We start from the raw sequence: 22,863 nt of genomic DNA on the forward strand, positions 1-22,863 counted from the left end.
TTAATTCTATGATGTCATGTATGACGTCACAGGGGATATCAGCAGTACTACAAGTTATTGGATGGGGCTTATGTTCCGTGTCGCGTTTGACATATGTGACGTCACGGGCCTCCCAAAAAAGTTTACTTATAGAACCGCTTTCTGTCATTAAAATCACCCGCTGATATATGCCAGGCATGTGATAATGTCTCACTGAGACATCCCTACAGTTTGGTTTCCACTGTAGTGATGGATTGTGTGCCTTATATAGACACTAGAGACACAGTCTATCAGCCTATCAGTGGTTGCAAAAATAGTGAGTCTTACATGGCTTCAAGCCTGAACTCACAGAAGCCACTCAGGGAGACGCTGTCAGGGTGAGATCCTGGATACCCTGCAGATGAGAATCGGGCATATGGGGTCTTTACTCTGTCTCTCTCTCGCTCTATCTCTCTCTCTCTCTCTCTCTCTTCTCTCTCTCTCTCTCTTCTGTCTCTCTCTCCTTCTCTCTCTCTCTCTCTCTCTCTCTCCCTCTTTCTTCTGTCTCTCACTCTCTCTCTCTCTCTCTCTCTCTCTCTCTCCCTCTTTCTTCTGTCTCTCCCCCCCTCTCTCTCTCTCTCTCAATTCAATTCAATTCAATTCAAATGGCCTTATTGGCATGACGTAACACTGTACATGTTGCCAAAGCATATTCAAATGATGAAAAATGTACAATAATTACATTTCATTAACATCAATTAAATAAAATAAAATAAAATAAAATACAAAATAATTTTCAATCAATTAACTGGAACAACGATATAAACAGGAATGAAGCAAATTAACAAACAAACAAACAACAACAAGGTGCAGACAGCTGTCCCTCAGTTTGTGTCCCTGTCCCTCAGTTTATGGCAGGCAGCAACATAGACTGCTACCAGCTCACAGGTCCTAGTGTCCTCCCCAGTAGGACAGATACTTTGTCTTCACCTGAGAGCTGTAGAAAACCTCTAATTATGAAATTAATTTTTTTTAAATATATTTCCCTCATGTATTTATATTTCTCCCATCTGGTGAGGAAGTGTAGCTCTGTTTCAGGCTCATTCAGGCTGCAGTGAGAGCACAGCCGTTGCTCTACAGGGATCCAGGTCTTCCTGTGTCGCCCCTGTTCTATGGCGAGGCTGTGCTCACTCAGTCTGGACTTTGTCAAGGTTCTTCTTAAATGTAGATCAGTAACCATGCTCAGATAGTCTGCTATGGTGTACTGTCGGTTTAGAGCCAGATAGCACTGCATTCTGCTCTGTGCCTTTGTCTGTGTTTGCCAATAGGTGATGTAGTTTAGTTTGAAATGTGTTGTAATTTGGTTGAGTCTAATTGGTGGTCTGTTCTGTTCCTGAGGCCTTGGTGTGTTGGTAGAGAGGGTTGATGAACCAGCTGGGTTAGGGGGTTCCCCTTTCTGCTCATCTCTTGGCACTGCAGGGCTTGGTAATGATATGAGAGGGGGTCACTATGTTTTAGATGTGTCCAAAATTTCCTCTCTCTCTCTCTCTCTAATCTGTCTCTCTCTCTCTCTCAATTCAATTCAATTCAATTCAATTTGCTTTATTGGCATGACTGTCAGGTGAACAATATTGCCAAAGCGTCAATTCAATAATAATAATAATAAAAAAAGAATAAAATAAAAACAAAAACATATATATACACATATATACAATTCATTAAGCAAATTACAATATATAGATATTTAATAAGAACATGGAAATGGTAGAAAAACAATACAGAAATAATTCAAGTTTGTTGTGTCAGTAAAACAAACAGATAAAAACAATTAATAACAATATATTGCAATATCAAATGTATATATAAAAAAACAAACAAACAAACAAACAAACCATGAATTAGAGGAGTAAATAAAAGGCAGAGTGGGAGTTCCATCTATTATGTGTTGTTGTGGTTGTCTCTCAGGCTGTGACATGCACTGACATATCCTGCAGCTTCTATGCTGATGACACTATTTTCTCCAAGTAGATGTTGTATTTTATTTTGGTCAGAGAGGGAATCGAAATCTTGGAGTTTACATTTAATTTTTGTAAAGAATTTTTCCCTAATTTTGTCGTATGTGCTACATTGAAGCAGGAAATGTTGCTCTGTCTCCACCTGTCTCTGTGGACAGAGCTGACACAGCCTGTCTTCTCTAGGCAGCCAGGTCTGCCTGTGTCGGCCAGTCTCTATGGCCAGGCTGTGATCACTGAGTCTGTACATAGTCAATGTCTTCCTCTGTTTCTGGTCAGTCACGGTGGTCAGATAGTCTGCCACTGTGTACTGTCTGTTTAGAGCCAAATAGCATTGAAGTTTGTGTTGACTTTTTGTGGTGGATGTCCAATAGTTGATGTAATTTTCTTTTTCTTTAGCTATAATTTGGTTGGTCCAGATAGTGTGAGGGCTATCCTCAGGCCTGGTGCTGTTAGAGGAGGTGAGCCTCAGGACCAGCTGGCTGAGGGGACTCCTCTCTATGTTCTCCTCTTGGCAATGGAGAGCTTTGTAATGGTAGGAGTTGGGGTCACTTGTTTTTAGGTGGTTGTAGAATTTGATGGCTCTTTTTTGTATCCTAATTAAAAGGGGAAATTGGCCTAATTCAGCTCGGCATCCATTGTTGGGGGTGTTCCTGTGGACTCTGAGAATGCTCTTGCAAAATCTCAGCGTGTAGGGTTTCCATTGGGTGTTTGTCCCATTTATCAAAGTCTTGATTTGCAAGAGGACCCCACACTTCACTACCATACAGTAGAATTGGTTCAATTATAGAGTTGAATATTTTGAGCCAGATTCTTACAGGTATATATGTTTGAAGACTTTTTAATTGCATAGAAGGCCCTTCTTCCCTTGTCTCTGAGATCATCAATGGCCAGTTTGAAATTCCCTGTTGATGTTATGTTTAGTCCCAGATATGTGTAGCTGTGTGTCTGTTCTATATCAGTGGAGCCCATTAAGAACCTGGTTGGGTTTCCCTGACACCTGGGTCGTTTCTGGAAGACCATAACTCTAGTCTTTTCCAGGTTAACTGTCAGGGCCCAGGTCTGACAGAAGGTCTGCAGATGATCCAGTTGCTGTTGTAATGTCTCCCTAGATGGAGCTAGCAATATGAGGTCATCTGCAAAAATTAGGCATTTCATTTCTGTGTCAGAGAGGGTGAGACCAGGGATATGGGATTGTTCTAGTGATTTTGCCAATTCATCAATATAAATGTTGAACAGGGTGGGGCTGAGACTGCAGCCCTGCTTCACCCCTCTACTTTGGGGGAAGAAATCTGTTTCCATATTGCCAATTTTCACAGCACATTTATTATTTGTATACATTGTTTTAATGATATCATAGGTTTTCCCTCCTACACCTTTTTCAATTAATTTCAGGAACAGACCATTATGCCAAATTGAATCGAATGCTTTTTTGAAATCTACAAAACAAGAAACAAAACATTTTGTTCTTGTTTTGATGGACATGTTTATTAATGAGGGTGTGGAGGGTGTAGATATGGTCTGTAGTTCGATGTTGTGGTGTAAATCCAATCTGACTCTTGCTCAGGACATTATGTTCACTGAGGAAGTCTTGCAGTTGGCTGTTTAGGATGCTGCAGAATAATTTCCCCAGGTTGCTGCTGACACATATGCCTCTGTAATTGTTTGGGTCAAATTTATTTCCATTTTTAAAGATCGGTGTGATGATTCCTTTGCTCCAGATGTCAGGGAAATGTCCAATGCTCAGAACGAGGTTGAATACTTTTAATATTGCTGTGTTGAACTTATGGTTGCTAATTTTCAGCATTTCATTTAAAATAGCATCAGGACCACTGGCCTTCCTTGGTTGCAGGGCCTGGATCTTAGCCAGTAGCTCCTCTTCAGTAATGTGATAGTCTAAAGGGTTCTGATTGTCTTTAACGACTGATTGTAGGGTTTGGAGTTTGTTGAGGAGATCATTTTGGGCCGAATTCAGTGTGATTGTGCTATACAGGTTTTCAAAGTGTTTTTTTCCATATTTCACCATTTTGAATATCCAGTTCTTCTTTGTGTGGTTTGCTGAAAGAGTGCCATTTTTTCCAGAAAGTATTTGAGTCAATGGACTCTTCCATTATATCCAATTGGTGCTGTGCATGTTGTTCCCTTTTAGTTCTGAGTGTTCTTCTGTATAATTTCAGTGTTTCCCAATATTGGAGGCGGAGCTCAGGATCATCAGGTTGTCGGTGTTTTTGATTAGATAAACTTCTGAGTGTTTTTCTCAGATGTTTGCAGTCTGTGTCAAACCACTTTTCATTGGCTGGCTGTTTTGATCTGTGATGATGAGACTTTTTCAGATTGGATAAATTTGCTACATTGTCAAATATGTTATTAATATCCTGTACAATCTGATTCAGGCTGCCATTACTGTGGTGGTATGAGGTGGAAAGAAAATGGCCTAATTGAGATTGAATTGTTTGATGTGTGATTGCTTTCTGGTAGTCGTCGTTGCTTTTGTTTGTCCATCTATAAGGTTGTTTTGTAGAGTTCAGTTTACTGGGTTTTGCTGCATGAGGGTCTGTTTCTGTCTTTCTAATGTACAGTGTAATTTGACTATGATCAGATAAGGGTGTTAGGGGACTGACTGTGAATGCTCTCAGACAGAAGGGGTCTAGGTCTGTAATGCTATAATCTACTGTGCTATTGCCAAGAGGAGAGCTGTGTGTGTAGTGACCAAAGGAGTCTCCTCGAAGTCGACCATTGACGATGTACAGACCCAGTGTTCGACATAGCTGCAGGAGTCGGTGCCCACTTTTGTTGACAGTTTTGTCAAAGTTGTTCCTGTGGGGATGTGAAGGGAGGGGAATGCTGATTTGGTCAGGTATATGTTTGTCTCCCTGTGGGTTAATACAATCTGGTTCTATACCTGTCCTGGCATTAAGGTCACCACAGATCAGTACACTTCCCTGGGCCTGGTAGTGATTGATCTCGTCTTCAAGAATGGAGAAACAATTTTCATTATAATAAGGGGATTCTGATGTGGGGATATATGCTGCACACATGAATATGTCTTTATCTGTGGCAATAACGTCTCTTTTTATTTTGAGCCAAATGGAAAATTCACCTTTTTTGATTAATTCGATTGAGTGTAAAAGGTTTGCCTTGTACCAAATCAACATTCCTCCTGAATCCCTGCCCTGGGTTACTCCTTTGAGTTTGGTGGATGGGAAAACTATCTCTACGTAGCCTACGGGACAGCCAGTGGAAGTGTCTCCTCTACTCCAGGTCTCTTGCAAAACAAACACATCTGCATCTTCTAATTCTTTGGTGAAGTCTGGGGTCCTGCTCTTGAGGTCAAAAGCATAGGACCTCAGACCCTGGACATTCCAACATGAAATAATAAACGATTTAGAATTCATTTAGCTTAAAATATAGAAAGTTGCACTTAATATTAAAATGTTAAAATGAGATAAATTCTTCAATCTCTTGTTGTCAATGAAGAGGTACATTAAAGAAAATAAATAAATATATATATATATATATATATATATATACATACATACACACACACACACACATACACATACATACATACATACGCATACACTAAATGTATGGGGTTTTAACCCCTTAATATGGAATACTTTTACACAATCTATATATATATATATGTATATATGTATATACATATATACATATATACATATATATAAACACATACACATACACATATACATGCGTACCCACATACATACAAATACACATACCCAATACACGTACACACATACACAACATCCATAAAATAATAATTATTATTCTTTCTTTTCTTTTTTTTTTCTTCTCTATGAAAGCAAAACAAACAATGGGAACCTGTCAGTTCTCTACTGTGGTACCTGGCCTATCAGGTGAGAGCATAGCAGGTTGAGCATCTGCTGGATGTCTCTCAGCTCATTGTGTGGGGTTGTGCGGGTGGGTTCAGGGACAGGGGTGGTGAGGGCTGGGTCTGCTGCTCTCCTCACTGCCTGAGCATAACTCAGTGGGCCAGGGTGGAGCTCCTGTCGCTGGGGTTCGAGTTGGGCCCTTGAGGGCAGGAGGGGCTCTGGTCTCACTTGAGGGTAATCATACAGACGTGGACAAAATTGTTGGTACCCTTCCGTTAAAGAAAGAAAAACCCACAATGGTCACTGAAATAGCTTGAAACTGACAAAAGTAATAATAAATAAAAATGTACTGAAATTTAACTAATGAAAATCAGATATTGTTTTTGAATTGTGGTTCAACAGAATCATTTTAAAAAACAAACTAATGAAACTGGCCTGGACAAAAATGATGGTACCTTTAACTTAATATTTTGTTGCACAACCTTTCGAGGCAATCACTGCAAACAAGCGATTTCTGTAACTCTCAATGAGACTTCTGCACCTGTCGACAGGTATGTTGGCCCACTCCTCTTGAGCAAACTGCTCCAGCTGTCTCAGGTTTGAAGGGTGCCTTCTCCAGACTGCATGTTTCAGCTCCTTCCACAGATGTTCAATAGGATTTAGATCAGGGCTCATAGAAGGCCACTTCAGAATAGTCCAATGTTTTGTTCTTAGCCATTCTTGGGTGTTTTTAGTTGTGTGTTTTGGGTCATTATCCTGTTGGAGGACCCATGACCTGCAACTGAGACCAAGCTTTCTGACACTGGGCAGCACATTTCGCTCCAGAATGCCTTGATAGTCTTGAGATTTCATTGTACCATGCACAGATTCAAGACACCCTGTGCCAGATGCAGCAAAGCAGCCCCATAACATAACCGAGCCTCCTCCATGTTTCACATTAGGTACAGTGTTCTTTTCTTTGTATGCTTCATTTTTGCGTCTGTGAACATAGAGCTGATGTGACTTGCCAAAAAGCTCCAGTTTTGTCTCATCTGTCCAAAGGACATTCTCCCAGAAGCTTTGTGGCTTGTCAATATGCATTTTGGCAAATTCCAGTTTCGCTTTTTTATGATTTGGTGTCCTCCTTGGTCATCTTCCATTAAGTCCACTTTGGCTCAAACAGCGATGGATGGTGCGAACTGACACTGATGTACCTTGACCTTGGAGTTCACCTCTAATCTCTTTGGAAGTTGTTCTGGGCTCTTTGGTTACCATTCGTATTATCCGTCTCTTCAATTTGTCATCAATTTTCCTCTTGTGGCCACGTCCAGGGAGGTTGGCTACAGTCCCATGGACCTTAAACTTCTGAATAATATGTGCAACTGTAGTCACAGGAACATCAGGCTGCTTGGAGATGGTCTTATAGCCTTTACCTTTTAACATGAAGGTCTATAATGTTCTTTCTGATCTCCTGAAACAACTCTCTCCTTAGCTTTCTGTGGTCCATGTTCAGTGTGGTACACACCATGATACCAAACAGCACAGTGACTACTTTTCACCCTTTAAATAGGCAGACTGACTGATTACAAGTTTGAAGATACCTGTGATGCTATTTACAGGACACACCTTAGTTTAACATGTCCCTATGGTCAAATTATTTTACATCTTTTCTAGGGGTACCATCATTTTTGTCCAGGCCAGTTTCATTAGTTTGTTTTTTAAAATGATTCTGTTGAACCAAAATTCAAAAGCAATGTCGGATTTTCAATAGTTAATTTTCAGTAAATTTGTATTTATTATTACTTTTGTCAGTTTCAAGTTATTTCAGTGACCATTGTGGGTTTTTCTTTCTTTAACGGAAGGGTACCAACAATTTTGTCCACGTGTGTAGCTGCCCTGGTGAGGTCTTAGTGGGGCACGGTGTTGAGGGAGATGAGGATGATCTTGTCTCCATTGGGGTTGTCTGGGTGGTGGTCCAGTGGGGTGTATTGTTGGTCTGAGGTGGTTATGGACAGAACTGCTCCTTCTGCGGGGTGTGGATTGGTCTCTGTTGAGAGCGACATCTTTCAGTGTCCGGGTGAAAACGGGGACAGTGTTCTTCAACAGATGAACATGGTCGTATAGACAGTTGATATCTAGGGTGGGGTGGTGGGCCAAGTGAACGTTGAGCCTCAGGACACAGTGCCTGGACATGCTGCTGTTGATCCTGTGGATGGTGTCAGGGTGGAAGTCTTTCCTTGGTAGCAGGGTTGATATGACCACTCTGCTGTTGGGGAAGGTGGTGGAGGCTTTCTCTATCATTCCTCTGAATGACTCTGACACTCTCTCCTGCTGGCTCCTCAGGTCGTTGGAACCAGTGTGGATGATGATGTGGCTTGGGGATCCCAGCTGCTCCTCTGACAGCAGGTCCATGGCATGTTGGGTGTTTGGGCACCAGATTTTAGCCACTGTATGGTTTGGGAAAAGTTTCTTTTCATTTATAAATTTGCCGTTGGAATCGATAAGGATGACGATGTCTGGCTTCTCTCTCAGCTGTGCTGGTCTGGAGGGGTTTGAGGTGCTGTTGATCTGTGGGCTGGGGGGAGATCTGGGTATGGTGTTCGTCTGTTGGCTTGAGTTGAAGCTAGGGGTAGAGGGAGGCTGTTGAGTTAGTGGGTTCTGGTTGCTTTCAGTGGGGCTCACATGGTTGTGGCCTGGGTATGAATCCAGCTGCTCTTTCAGGGCCTTTGTAAGTTCCTCCGACAGAGCAGTCAGTTCCCTCCTGTAGCTCTCTTTCTCCTCTCTCAGCTCCTTCACCTCCTCCGACAGAGCAGTCAGTTCCCTCCTGTAGCTCTCTTTCTCCTCTCTCAGCTCCTTCACCTCCTCTGATAGAGCTGTCAGCCGTGCCATGTGGTTCTCTCTGTCTTGCTGCAGCTCTCTGACCTCAGTCCTCAGGGTGGTCAGCTCTCTCCTGTAGCTGTCTCTGTCCTGCCTCAGCTTGATCGGCTCTGTGCTGATGGTAGAGGAGTCTTGCTGTGCTGTTGTGTCCTGGGTTGGCTGTTGGCTGATCAGCTCTCTCAATTGTACGAGCTCTCTCTCCAACTCTGTGAATTTCACCTTCATGTCAGTGATGGTGTGGTTCAGCTGGAGGTCCTGGGCCTGTTCTGCGCTGGCGGGCTTGTTCTCTTCAGAGGGCTGGTCAGTAGTGGGGGAGCTGGACTGGTGTCTGGCAGGGTTTGGGTGTTAGTGGGGGCAGACTTCTCCTGTTGGGCCCTTTTCTTTATGAGGAGAAAGTCCAGCTCAAACTGTTGGAGGTTCCCCTGCACTAACACAGTCCCATTCTTGTATATGTTGACTGTTGTCATGACAGTGTCAGGGTCTTCGTCCTCTTTGATTTTTAGTTTCCAGCCATTGCAGATCCCCTCTTTCTTCACAGAGGTGTAGTGGGTACTTATGGCAGAGTGCCATGCTATTGGCTGGTCTGTGAGGAAGATCAGATTGCTGACACCTCCACTCTTGTATAGATCAGAGAAAAGTGTCTCTGGTCTCTCTTTCAACAGTTTCTGTTTGTATGCCTTCCTGGCGCTGTCATTTTTAACTTCTTGTGGGTAGACAAGAGGAATAGCCTCCGTCCAGGCTGTGGTTGAGTCCATTGAACCCTGCTGCTGCTGCATTGTTGTTGTTACTATTCCTTGGCAACCGTTGTTATGGTTTAAGCTTGTTTTTAGCTTTTGTTATTTAGCTGTTAGCTTTAACTTGCTAATATTTAGCAGTTATAGTTATTTCTTTTATAAATCCTTATTTCAATTATATTGTCTCTCTATTTTTCTCACTCACGTCTTTGGCTGTATTCCTCATCCTAGTTTGGTTGTCTTCACTGTCCTGCTTGCTGACTGACAGCTGTCAGTTTGACAGTGTGTTGGGTTTTTCCTGTTGGGCTTTTCAGCTGAGCAGTACTTCTCCAAGTTTCTCGCTTGCTGATCCTTTTTTTTTTCTTCCAGGGAGGTAATTCCTCTAAACCGTTGTTTCCTCTTCTGATTTTTGCCAAAAAAATAGTAAAAGTTTATCTCATTTTAAAACAAAAGTGGAATAAATTCAAGAGCTCATCAAGATGCTGCTAACTTCTTCAGAACTCTCTCTGTCATATTGCTCTCTCTCTCTACTCTCTCTCTCTCTCTACTCTGTCTCTCTCCCTCTCTCTCTTTACTCTCTCTCAATTCAATTCAATTCAATTCAATTTGCTTTATTGGCATGACTGTCAGGTGAACAATATTGCCAAAGCGTCAATTCAATAATAATAATAATAACAAAATTAAAAAATAAAAACAAAAACATATACACATATATACAATTCATTAAGCAAATTACAATATATAGATATTTAATAAGAACATGGAAATGGTAGAAAACAATACAGAAATAATTCAAGTTTGTTGTGTCAGTAAAACAAACAGATAAAAACAATTAATAACAATATATTGCAATATCAAATGTATATATAAAAAAACAAAAAACAAAACAAACAAACAAACCATGAATTAGAGGAGTAAATAAAAGGCAGAGTGGGAGTTCCATATATTATGTGTTGTTGTGGTTGTCTCTCAGGCTGTGACATGCACTGACATATCCTGCAGCTTCTATGCTGATGACACTATTTTCTCCAAGTAGATGTATTTTATTTTGGTCAGAGAGGGAATCGAAATCTTGGAGTTTACATTTCATTTTTGTAAAGAATTTTTCCCTAATTTCGTCGTATGTGCTACATTGAAGCAGGAAATGTTGCTCTGTCTCCACCTGTCTCTGTGGGCAGAGCTGACACAGCCTGTCTTCTCCAGGCAGCCAGGTCTGCCTGTGTGGGCCAGTCTCTATGGCCAGGCTGTGATCACTGAGTCTGTACATAGTAAATGTCTTTCTCTGTTTCTGGTCAGTCACGGTGGTCAGATAGTCTGCCACTGTGTACTGTCTGTTTAGAGCCAAATAGCATTGAAGTTTGTGTTGACTTTTTGTGGTGGATGTCCAATAGTTGATGTAATTTTCTTTTTCTTTAGCTATAATTTGGTTGGTCCAGATAGTGTGAGGGCTATCCTCAGGCCTGGTGCTGTTAGAGGAGGTGAGCCTCAGGACCAGCTGGCTGAGGGGACTCCTCTCTATGTTCTCCTCTTGGCAATGGAGAGCTTTGTAATGGTAGGAGTTAGGGTCACTTGTTTTTAGGTGGTTGTAGAATTTAATGGCTCTTTTTTGTATCCTAATTAAAAGGGGAAATTGGCCTAATTCAGCACGGATCAAAGTCTTGATTTGCAAGAGGACCCCACACTTCACTACCATACAGTAGAATTGGTTCAATTTTATTGGTTCAAATTTATTGGTTCTCTCTCTCTACTCTGTTTCTCTCCCTCTCTCTCTCTCTATACTCTCTCTCTCTACTCTGTCTCTCTCTCCCTCTACTCTGTCTCTCTCCCTCTCTTTCTGGTCTCTCTCTCTCTCTGGTCTCTCTCTCTCTCTCTCTGGTCGCTCTCTCTCTCTCTTTCTCTCTCTCTCTCTCTCTCTCTCTCTCTCTCTCTCTCTCTCTTCTGTCTCGCTCTCTGTCTCTCTCTCTCTGGTCTCTCTCTCTCTCTGGTCTCTCTCTCTGGTCTCTCTCTCTCTGAGTGAATGGAGCGTGGTGAGCGTTTGAGAGCGGTTGTGATTGCGTTTTTCAATCTTTTTCAATCTTTTTCTGTCTTTTTCTGTCTTTTTTCTTTAATGTATTTGTCAGTGTAGTTTAATTAAGTGTTAGTGGTGTGTTTTGTTGGTTTATATGTTAGTTTAGTTTTTTTTCTGTGTTTTGCCAGCCAGGCCTTTGTCTGGCTGGTTGGCATCTCACACGCCAACCAGCCAGGCCTTTGTCTGGCTAGTTGGCGTCTCACACGCCATGGTGGTAGGCGGCGGGGATTTCTCCCGGCTGTCGTGGAGACACGGCATTAAAGTGGGTGCCGGGTCTCCGCACACCGTGGAGGAGGTCGCCCTTGCCGTTGGAGAGGTGACTGGGCATACCTCGGTAAAATCTGCAGCCCGGATGAATGATGCTGTCCCTGGAGAAGGTGGAACAGGTAAACCGCCTGGTGGAGACTGGGGTCAGTATTGGTGGTTTGTTTGAGTCAGTGCTGCCACTGACTCAACCCACAACAAAGATCTCTCTGTCAAATGTCCCTCCGTTCATAAGTGATGAATTCCTGAGCAGGGAGTTATCCAGACACGGTAAGATAGTCTCACCTATTAAAAAGGTACTGTCTGGATGTAAATCTCCACTATTAAAACACGTTGTTTCCCATCGGAGACAATTTGACATGATACTGCAGAATCGCACTGAGGAATTCAATGTTCGCCTTCATGTGAGAGTAGATGACTTTGATTATGTGTTATTCGCTACTTCCTCTGTGATGAAGTGTTTTGGTTGTGGTGGAGAGGGACATATGGTCAAAGCCTGTCCGAACCGGGCCGGCTCCGCTCCGCTCGGCTCCGGGGGGGGCGGCGCTCTGCGGCCCTGGACTCCGCGGCTGTGGGACCTGGCACCGGGGGGCGCGGAGCCGGTGGGTGGCGCGCTGCTGCGAGCCGACCCGGTATCGGTTCCGAGGGTCCGAGCGAGTCTGAGTGTAGCAGAGCTGCGGACAGCGCTGCGGGCTCACGGAGCAGTGAGGGACAGACAAAACAGGTAAACAGTGCTAAGGTGTGTGATGAGGGGGAGAAGAGTGATGACAGTGGACAGAAAGGACAGGAAACTGAGATACAGACGGATACAAAATGTGAGACCAGTGCAGTATGTGAAGAACAGGGAGGTGAGGCAGGTAAACTAGCTGAGGTAACTATGGTTCAGGAAGGTGAGGTAAGTGAGAAAGGTGAGGCAGGTAAAAACAAGGGTGAGCAGGCAGGTGACCGTGGTGTTGGGCAGGTAGGTGAGGGTGGTGTTGGGCAAGTAGGTGAGGGAGGTATTGGGCAGGTAGGTCAAGTTTGTGGTGAGCAGACAGTTGAGATAGGTGAGGCAGGTAAGGCAGGTGAAGCGTGTGGTGAGCAGGCAGGTATGGTAAGTGAGACAGGTAAGGCAGGTGAAGCATGTGGTGAGCAGGCTGGTATGGTAAGTGAGACAGTTAAGGCAGGTGGAGCATGTGGTGAGCAGGCAGGTATGGTAAGTGAGACAGTTAAGGCAGGTGGAGCATGTGGTGAGCAGGCAGGTAAGGTAAGTGAGACGGGTAAGGCAGGTGAAGCATGTGATGAGCAGGCAGTTGAGGGTGTGGAGATGATGGAGCAGGAGGCTTCAATCCCACAGAAACGTCGCAGTAAGAAAAAGTATGTGGATGTAGGGGCTAAGGCCAGTAGGCAGACGGGCAGACAGGCAGACAGGAGAGCTGAGCTGTTAGTCAGCATTGACTAACAGCGGCTGCGTCTCTGATGACAGTGATCTGTCACACACTCAGAAATCAGTCAACCAGGAAGATAGGGCGTATACAGAAAAAATGTTGAAAACTTTTCTTCAGGAAACAAAAAACATGAAGGGAGTAATTTTGGAACAATATTTTCCATCAGCCAGACGTCACATAAGGAATAAAGCTGAATCTGATTTTACTGATCAAGAAGTGTTCAGATTAAAGAAACTGATCCTGAAAGTTAAAAAACTAATTTGTTAAATGATGGGAAAGGCACTAATTTGTATTTTGATTAGGTTATTGGCTATTTTTAGTATTGTTTTAAACCTTTCACCTTTTATGAATACTTTTAAAGTTGGGAGTTTGAATGTAAACGGGGCCAGAGAAATTAAGAAAAGAGCTACAATATATGAAACAGCTAAACTCAAACATATAGATATTTTATTTTTACAAGAGACACATAGTGACAGTAATAATGAAACTGATTGGTATAGAGAATGGGAAGGGGAGGTCATTTTAGCCATAATACTGCAGTCAGTGCAGGGGTTGGTATCCTGTTTTCTAAAGCTTTTACCCCAATGTCACTGAAAATAGAGCGTGTCATTCAGGGGAGGTGTCTTTTAGTTGAAGCTGGTTTTGATAAATTTACTGTCTTTTTTATTAATATTTATGCTCCAAACAACGGTGCAGAGAGGAAACTCTTTTTAGAGAAAATCAATGACAAAATACAAGATTATAGGTCATCTGATTATTTGTTTTTAGGTGGGGATTTTAACTGTACTGAGAATGACGTTTTAGATCGAAATCATGCAGAGCCTCATCCAGTCTCTCAGCAGGCTCTGAAGCAGCTGGTCTACTCCCATGGCCTGGTGGATGTGTGGAGAATGATGCACACAAGCTGCAGACAGTACACATGGTCCCACGTAAGAGACAACAGAATGTCTTTGGCTCGCCTTGACCGCTTTTATTGTTTTAAACATCATTTTAGTGTGTTTAAAATGTGTAAGATTTTGCCAGTTGGTTTTACAGATCATTCTTTGGTTTTATGTAGTATTTTTATTAGGAATATTTTACCCAAAAGCGCTTACTGGCATTTTAATTCGGTTTTAGCTGTTGACCAAAGTTTTGGAGAGGCTTTTAATTATTTCTGGACTGGTTTTAGACAGAGGAAAAATGAATTTCCCTGTCTAAGGCAGTGGTGGGACCATGGAAAAACTCAGATAAAACTATAATGTCAGCAGCACACGCTCAATGTCACACGTCACATTACCGGATCTATCAGAGATCTGGAGACTGAGATAGTGGAACTAGAACATCTTAGTGAGTCCACAGGAAATCGAGGATGTATTGAAATCCTCAGGACTAAAAAGATGGCTTTAGCTGACCTGCTGGACACAAAAGTACAAGGTGCGTTGGTTCGGTCCCGAATTCAAAATATAGCTGAGATGGATGCTCCCTCTGGCTTCTTTTTTGGCTTGGAGAGGAAGCACGGGCAGAGGAAGATGATACACTCCCTGCTAACAGACACAGGGCAGGAGCTGACGGAACCAGGACAGATCAGGGGGAGAGCTATGGAGTTTTACTCCTCACTGTTTCAGAGTGAGTACGAAGAGAATGGAGAACTGTTTGAGGAGTTCTGTGATGGACTGCCTCAGGTCTCTGAGGAGACCAACTCCAAGCTAGAGCGCCCCCTGTCTGTACAAGAGTTGCATGCTGCCCTCCAGAGCATGCAGGGCCGGAAGGCCCCAGGCATCGACGGCCTCAGTGTAGAGTTTTATAAAGCGGTTTGGCATATCTTGTCACAAGATATGCTGGAGGTGTTTAATGAGAGCCTTGCCTCTGGTTCCTTGCCTTTGTCCTGCCGGAGGGCTGTCTCAACCCTCCTTCCAAAAAAAGGTAATCTGCAGGATATAAAAAACTGGCGCCCTGTGTCTCTCCTCTGTACAGACTATAAGATCCTCTCCAAAGCCTTGGCCACCCGGCTGAGAGATGCTATGGAGCACGTCATCCATCGGGACCAGACGTACTATGTGCCCGGCAAGTCTATGGTAGACAATGTCTACCATATTCGGGATGTTCTGGAGGTCTCCAGTTCATTGGGTGTGAATACTGGCTTGATCGCATTAGATCAAGAAAAGGCATTTGACCGCGTTGAACACCGTTTCCTCTGGAAGACCATGGAGAAGTTTGGGTTCAGCACTGGTCTTATTGCCAAGATCCGGGTGCTGTACAGTGACATTGAGAGTGTGCTAAAGATCAATGGTGGCTTGTGTGCTCTTTTTAGAGTGTATAGGGGCATACGGCAGGGCTGTGCACTGTCTGGGATGCTCTATGCACTCTCCCTGGAACCCCTCCTTCATAAAATACGTTTGAGTGTTCAAGGGCTGTTTTTACCTGGTTTTACTAGCAATGTGTCTTTATCTGCTTATGCTGATGATGTTGTTGTTTTTATAAAAGATCAGCAAGATATTAATACATTAATTGGTATTACTAATAAGTGTCGGCTGCGAGGGTGAACTGGGGAAAGAGTGAAGCTCTTGCTGTTGGTGAGTGGCGTGGGGGCCTCCCGGTTCTCCCTCAAAGCCTGACCTGGAAGAAAGATGGTCTTAAATATCTCGGCATCTATCTAGGGAATGAAAATGTGGTAAAAAAGAACTGGGAGAATATTATTGAAAAGGTGGAGGGCAAACTGTTGAAGTGAAGATGGATTCACTCACACATGTCTTACAGAGGAAGAGTGTTGGTTTTAAATAATCTTGTAGCCTCTCTGCTGTGGCACCGGCTGGCCTGTTTGGATCCACCATCAGGCTTGTTAGCCCAGATTCAGGCAAATATGGTTCATTTTTTCTGGGATCGATTGCATTGGGTGCCACAGTCAGTTCTGTTTTTATCTAGGGAGGAGGGGGGCCAGGGCCTCGTCCACCTGGCCAGTAGAACAGCCACCTTCAGGATACGCTTTATTCAGCGGTATCTAACAGAGCCTTCTGATTTAGTGTGGAGGGACGTGGCCAGCTGCATACTCAGGCGTGTTAATAACTTGGGACTGGATGATGCTCTGTTTTTAACTGATTTTAAATTTTTACAGTTAAGTGGGTTGCCTCCTTTTTATCAGGGTGTTTTTAAATCCTGTGCTCTTTTTAATTGGACACATTTTCAGGAGTTTGACTCTCTGCACTGGTTGTTGAAGGCGCCTTTAGTCTGTGGTGGCAGACTGGATGTCTGCAGCAGCGCCACGCCTGGACTGATGGGGGAGCTGTGCAGTTCAAAGATCGTGACACTGAAGCAGCTGGTAGACACAGTGGGGCCGGCGCTCTCTGATGCCCAGGCGCTGAGCTCTGTGCTGGGGGTGCGATCTGTCCGGCTGATCCAGAGATGCCTGGAGCTCTGGAGGCAGAGGCTCTCTGTAAGGGAGAGGGGCCTTCTCCTGAGGTACAGCAGAGGAGAGGCTGAGCACAACCCCACAGACATTTTCCCCGACCTCCACCTGAGCCCTGCATCCACAGAGCTCAACAGTCCTCTCCTTAAGGTCTGTTATAAGGAGAAGCTGAGCCTGCACAAAGCAGACAGACAGACTTTGTACATGAACTGTGTGAAAGTGATCAACGAAAAGGGCCTGTGCAATAGAGCAGCCACTACGTGGAAGGACAGACTGGGGGGACAGAGTCCACAGTGGAGGACTCTCTATAACCCCCCTCTGAAAAAGCGGACTGGTGACATTCAGTGGAGGATTTTACATGGTGCCATCACCACCAATGCTTTTGTGTCTGTTTTAAATGGCAGTGTTTTAAACAAGTGCCCTTTCTGTAGTCTGAGAGTGTTCTTCATGTTTTTACTGAGTGCAGGAGGCTGACAGAGTTTTTTGGTATTTGAACTGGTGTTTTTAATCTTTTTGCTGTTGTGTTCTATGCCCCTGTTTTTATTGGTGGAGTCAAATACAACAAGAAAAACAAATCAAAGTGCCACATTTTAAATTTCTTGATAGGTGAAGCTAAACTAGCGATATACCTGACTCGCAGAGACAAACTGCAGACTGAGCTTGTAGGTGATGTTGTGGCCTTGTGGAAGCGGAACGTTAAAGCCAGACTGAGGCTGGAGTTCTGCTTCTACAAGGCCACGAAGAATGTAGAAGCTTTTGAACAGCAGTGGGGATGTGAAGAGGTTTTATGTGCAGTGTCTCATCAGGGAGATCGGAAGTTTGCAGCATGTCTAGGCTAGAAGATAACTGTCTGTCTGTTTAATTCATGTGTTTGTGCCAATACTGTAAATAAAGTCATTTTTAAAAAGTCTTCTGTCTCTTTTCTGTCTCTCTCTCTTTCTCTCTCTCTCTGCTCTCAGAGTTGAGTTGAGTGGAGTGTGCTGTTTGTTTTTTCCTATTTCCTTTTTTCCCCCTTTTTCCTTTTCCTTTCTCTTTTCTCTTTCTTTCCTTTTCTCACAGGAAGGTGTTTTGGTAGTTTATCTAAATTGTATTGATTTAAGTGGTTTAAGTGGTTGGTTCAGGAGCAGGTTCTTAGTTTTGTTTGGGGGAGTGCAGGCCTGCAGGGCCGTGTGCTGGGCTGGCCAGCATGGCTTCACAGTCGGGTGGAGGAACAGAGGCTGTCTCGCTTCGCCACGGTATCAGATGTGTGCCTGAAAGCGGTGCTACGGTGGAAGATGTCCTGAAAGCGGTCGGCGAACAGGTAGGATGTGAACATCTTGGCTATGCTTTGCGGATGAATAAGGCCGTGTTGGTTTTTCTTAAGAAAGAAAGTTTGGTTAGTCAGGTGATGGCTAGCGGTGTTTGGGTAAAGGGAGTAATGGTGCCCGTGTCACCGCTTTCAGCTCCTGCTACGAGAGTTGTCGTATCCAATGTTCCCCCATTCATTAAAAGCGATGCTTTGGCAGGTGAACTCTCCCGTTTTGGGAAGTTTGCAAGCGGATTTAAACCGATCGCTCTTGGGTGTAAGGACCCAGGCCTGAAGCACGTTTTATCGCTCTGTAGGCAAGAGTTCATGTATCTGAGGAGCGCAGATCAGACTCTGAATGTGAGCTTCAGTGTGAAGGTTGGGGAGCGCTCGTATATAATGTATGCAAGCACAGATAGTCTGCGGTGTTTTGAGTGTGGTGACATCGTGCATAAAAGGTTTGCCTGCCCGCACTCAAAACGGGCTGAGGGGGGCGCCGCGCGCAGCTCGAGCCAGCCGACAGCGGAGGCGAACAGTGCGGATACAGCGGAGGCGAACATTGTGGATACAGCGGAGGCGAACAGTGCGGATACAGCGGAGGCGAACATTGTGGATACAGCGGAGGCGAACAGTGGGATACAGTGGAGGCGAACAGCGTGGATACAGCGGAGCGGCGGTCAGGGAGAGGAGGAGTGAAGGGACCAAGTCAGGCTGGTACAGAACCACGGGCACCAGGGGGAGAGCAGGGCCAGGAGGTACTGGAGGAGGTGGATGGAGATGGGCAAGAAGAGTTGGTAACAGGTGGTGAGGCTGGGGGGACAGGTGGGACCGAAGCGGCTCCAGGAACAGTTGCACTCCCAGGGCCGGAGCCAACAGTGGTTGAGGAGGGGGGCCCCCTCCCCAGGTGGAGGCGGTCAATGCGGTTGAGGCCTCCGGGCAGGGACACCTAGGAAGGAGGGGTCGTAGTGAGTCTGTGAAGAGGAGAATGATGGTGGTAGAGGAGGGAAACCCCTCTGGGGTGGAGTCACGGCCTGATAAGGTTCCCCGGCGGGCCAGGAGGTAAGTCGGGCAGGGGCTGTGGGTGGAGTCGATCAAAAGAGTAGGCAGGAAGGATCGGGAAAACGGATGGAGCTTGACGGGGGTAGAGGAGGAATCTTCATCATCTGAGTCTGAGATAGAGCAGCAGAAGGAGAAAGAACTGTACTCAGTGACAGAGCTAAACCACTTCCTCAGTGAAACCAAGAATAGGAAAAATGTGCCTCTTGCTCGGTTTTTCCCAGATCCTAAAAAGTTCCTTAAATCTGTGAGCCATGCTACTAAGGCTGCAGACGCAACGTTCCTGACTCCCAAAATGAAGTATAGGCTCAGTAAATGGGCTACTTCTGTGAGGAAAGGTATGCCATAGATCACAGTTTAGAATGAATAGGTTGCATGATGCACATCTGCCGGTGGGGCTTTTCTTCTCGTTCACATTTTTGATCTTTTCCTTTCCTATTCTTATGGAAGTTTTACGTATAGGCACTCTCAATATCAATGGCGCCAGAGACCAGGGGAAAAGGGCTGTGTTGGCTGAATTTGTAAAACAAAAACATTTTAATGTGTTGTTCTTACTAGAAACCCACAGCGATGTGGAAAATGAAGTGGACTGGGTGGTCTGGTGGAAAGGAGCACAGGTTCTAAGTCATGGCACCAATCGTAGTGCTGGTGTTGCTGTTCTATTCTCGCCAGGTCTTGGACTTAACATCACCTCCCATAAGGAAGTGTCCAAGGGGAGGCTGTTGGTGGTCAGAGCAAACATCAGGAACAAATCCTTTGTGTTTGTAAACGTGTATGCGCCTAACACAGGAAGGGAGCGCGGGGCTCTCTTTGGGGCTTTGCGACAGGAATTGGATTTGGTGGGGATGGATGAGGTTTTAGTGATGGGGGGGGGACTGGAACTGCACGATTAACCCCTGTTTAGACAGAAGGGGGGAAGAGCCACATGTGGGTGCTGCTGGGGTTTTAAGAGACATTGTTTTAAGCAAAGATCTGATAGACACCTGGAGGCTCCATCATCCAGATGCCAAAAAATATACCTGGTTAACGGTCGTGTCAGATAGGGTTAGTGCAGCACGGCTAGACCGCCTTTACATTTGGAAACATCATAGTAACAAGCTGGTTAAAGTGAGCATAGTACCGTCTGGTTTCTCGGACCACCATCTGGCACTGGCTCACCTCTCCATTGCACCAGGCCCTCTGAGGTCTCCGTACTGGAAGCTTAACACCAAGCTTCTTCAAGATGCCTCCTTTTGCTTGAGCTTTGAGGAGTTTTGGAGTAGGTGGAGGGCCAGGAGAGGAGAATTTGACTCATTATGTTTGTGGTGGGATGCTGGTAAGGCCCATATTAGGCACTTTTGCCAGCAATACTCTGCTTTCTCCACAGCTGAAGTCAAGAGTGTTCTGGGTGGGCTAGAAAGTAGCATAAGAGGGATTGAAGATGAGCTGGTAAGTCACAACACAGTAGGAATGCAACAAAATCTAACTGAACTGCGTAGAGACCTTGGGGCATATCTCCAAGAGCGGGCAAAAGGGTCTCTTGTGAGGTCGAGGTTTTCCATGCTGAGAGAGATGGATGCCCCCACTGCGTTCTTTTTTGGGTTAGAGAGGAAACATGGGGAAGATAAGCAGATGCACCGTTTGGCTGATGGGAGGGTAACCTCGGTTATGGGTGAAATGCGAGAGGGGGTTACAAAATTTAATGGGGACTTATTTTCTGCTGAAATGTGTGACAATGTGTGTACTGGAACCTTGCTGGAGGACCTACCCAGACTCTCTGAGTCTCAAAAGACTAGTATGGACTTGCCCATTACCCTACAGGAGCTGAGTGAGGCTGTCTCTCAAATGGCCCCTGGGAGGGCCCCGGGGATTGACGGCCTGCCGGTGGATTTTTACAAAAAGTTCTGGGGAATACTTGGAACAGGCTTATTTGAAGTACTTTGCGAATGTGTGGAAGCAGGGGAGCTACCGCTGAGCTGCCGTCGAGTGGTTCTGGCTCTTCTGCCGAAAAAAGGGGATTTGAGTGACTTGAGGAACTGGAGACCTCTGGCATTGCTCTGTGCGGATTTTAAAATCTATTCCAAGAGCCTTGCCAATAGACTCAAGAACTTTTTGGAATCAATTGTGCACAAGGACCAATCATACTGTGTACCAGGTCGCTCAATGTTAGACAATCTCCATTTAATATGCGACATGCTGGACTTGGCTCGACTCTCAAATGTAAACTTTGGTCTTTTAGCCCTCGATCAAGAGAAGGCATTTGACAGGGTGGATCATGGGTACCTGTTTAAAACATTGTCCGCTTTTGGATGTGGTGAAAGGTTTATTACAGGGGTTAAAGTGTTGGACACCAAAAGACCAGACCAACACATCCTTCAACTCTTGGAAACCTGCTTAAATAACAAAGACTTCACATTCAACAATAAACATTTCCTCCAAATCAGTGGGACAGCCATGGGTCAAAAATTCGCACCCTCCTACGCAAACATATACATGAGCGAGTGGGAGCGAGAAGCCTTAACCAAATGCACCCACAAACCCCTCCTTTACCTCCTTTTCTGAGACGACATTTTCGACATCTGGCACCATGACATATCACTCTTCCCTCGGTTCCTTGACACCCTCAATAATCACCATTCTTCCATCAAAACCAAACACGGGCGGCTGTGGCTCAGAGGGTAGAGCAGGTTGTCCACCAATCGGAAGGTCAGTGGTTCGATCCCCGGCTGCTCCGGGTCACATGTCGATGTGTCCTTGAGCAAGACACTTAACCCCAAATTGCTCCCGAAGGCATAGCCATCGGTGTGTGAATGAGTATTTAGATTAAATCCTGATGGTCAAAGTTGGCACCTTAGTAGCCTCTGCCATCAGTGTATGAATGTGTGTGTGAATGGGTGAATACTGACACGTAGTGTGAAGCGCTTTGAGTGGTCGGAAGACTAGAAAAGCGCTATATAAGTCCAAGTCCATTTACCAAGTCCATTTAACACACCATAGATCCACATCAGGTCAATTTCTTAGACACCACAGTTTTTCTCTAAAATTCTAAATCCGGCCATAACCAAATACTTACCAAAGTCTTCTTCAAAACCATAGATAACCACGCACTATTACACAAATCAAGTTACCACCCCAAACACACATTTAAAGGAATAATAAAATCACAACTCATCCGGTTCCACCGCATTTGCTCCAAACAATCAGACTTTGAACAAGCCACCAGTACACTTTTTAACAGCCTCAGACAGCGAGGATACTCCAAACAATACTTCCACTCCATCAAAAACAACACATTGGCTTCCCTCGCTCTCACTGGCTCCCACAACCAACACACTCCCCCCCAGGTCCTCAATTCCGATAGGCCTTCTCCCCCAATTTCACGAACAACCCTTTTCCCCTACCCAAACCAGGGTCTGTATGCCACCCCTAACCCTAACTGTTACCCTGACCCTAACCCTAACCCCTTCCCCTTCCCGAACCAGGGTCTGTATCCCATTCCCAACCCTAACCCTAACCCTAACCCTCCCAACCCTAACCCTAACCGTAACCCTTACCCCCCAACCCAGGTACCTAACCCTAACCCACCTTACCCCCCACTACTCATACCATTAGTCTCGACCTTTTCACATCAAATCACATTATTACACAACAATATAAAACAAAACTTCCAGAACATCCTTGCCCATCAACCACCATTCCACAACCACAGACCCATTTCAGCCTTCCGTAAAAACCCCAAAACCCAAAGGCAGACTACAGACCCCATTAGTACAACACTTCCAAACACACTCCCCGGACCACCTCATCATTTCAGAACTCAAATCTAATGATCGCTGGACCAGGGGGCAGAGACAGAGAGCAGAAAACATATGGATATAGAAACTAGTCATAACTACACCCAGAGACCTCAACGATAACTAACCATTTACATTTTTCTCCCTCACTCTTTGGATCCCCCTCACTTTCCCCACCTTTTTACCCCAGC

General features: G+C 44.8%; 1 protein-coding gene across 2 annotated transcripts; it reads right to left on the minus strand.

Moving 5' to 3' along the window:
* Positions 1-3,644: 3,644 nt before the first annotated feature.
* LOC119475038 lies at positions 3,645-9,952 on the minus strand. 2 transcript variants are annotated; one of them, XM_037747490.1, is made up of 2 exons: positions 9,623-9,952; positions 3,645-6,096 (listed from the first exon to the last, which is right to left on the minus strand). In XM_037747490.1, exon 2 carries the CDS (start codon positions 5,363-5,365, stop codon positions 3,968-3,970), a length of 1,398 nt encoding a protein of 465 aa, XP_037603418.1. In that variant the 5' UTR covers positions 5,366-6,096; positions 9,623-9,952; the 3' UTR covers positions 3,645-3,967. The 2 variants fall into 2 exon arrangements, with proteins under 2 accessions (XP_037603418.1, XP_037603419.1); XM_037747491.1 differs by lacking the exon at positions 9,623-9,952 and having other exon boundaries at positions 3,645-5,323; positions 5,840-6,189.
* Between the last annotated feature and the right edge of the window lie 12,911 nt (positions 9,953-22,863).

Source organism: Sebastes umbrosus, chromosome 16 (assembly GCF_015220745.1).
Source record: "Sebastes umbrosus isolate fSebUmb1 chromosome 16, fSebUmb1.pri, whole genome shotgun sequence".
NCBI classification, from domain to species: domain Eukaryota; kingdom Metazoa; phylum Chordata; class Actinopteri; order Perciformes; family Sebastidae; genus Sebastes; species Sebastes umbrosus.

Bases quoted from the DNA above. Each gene is read 5' to 3' on its own strand.
- LOC119475038 (XM_037747490.1), bottom strand. From the start codon at position 5,365: ATGAATTCTAAATCGTTTATTATTTCATGTTGGAATGTCCAGGGTCTG.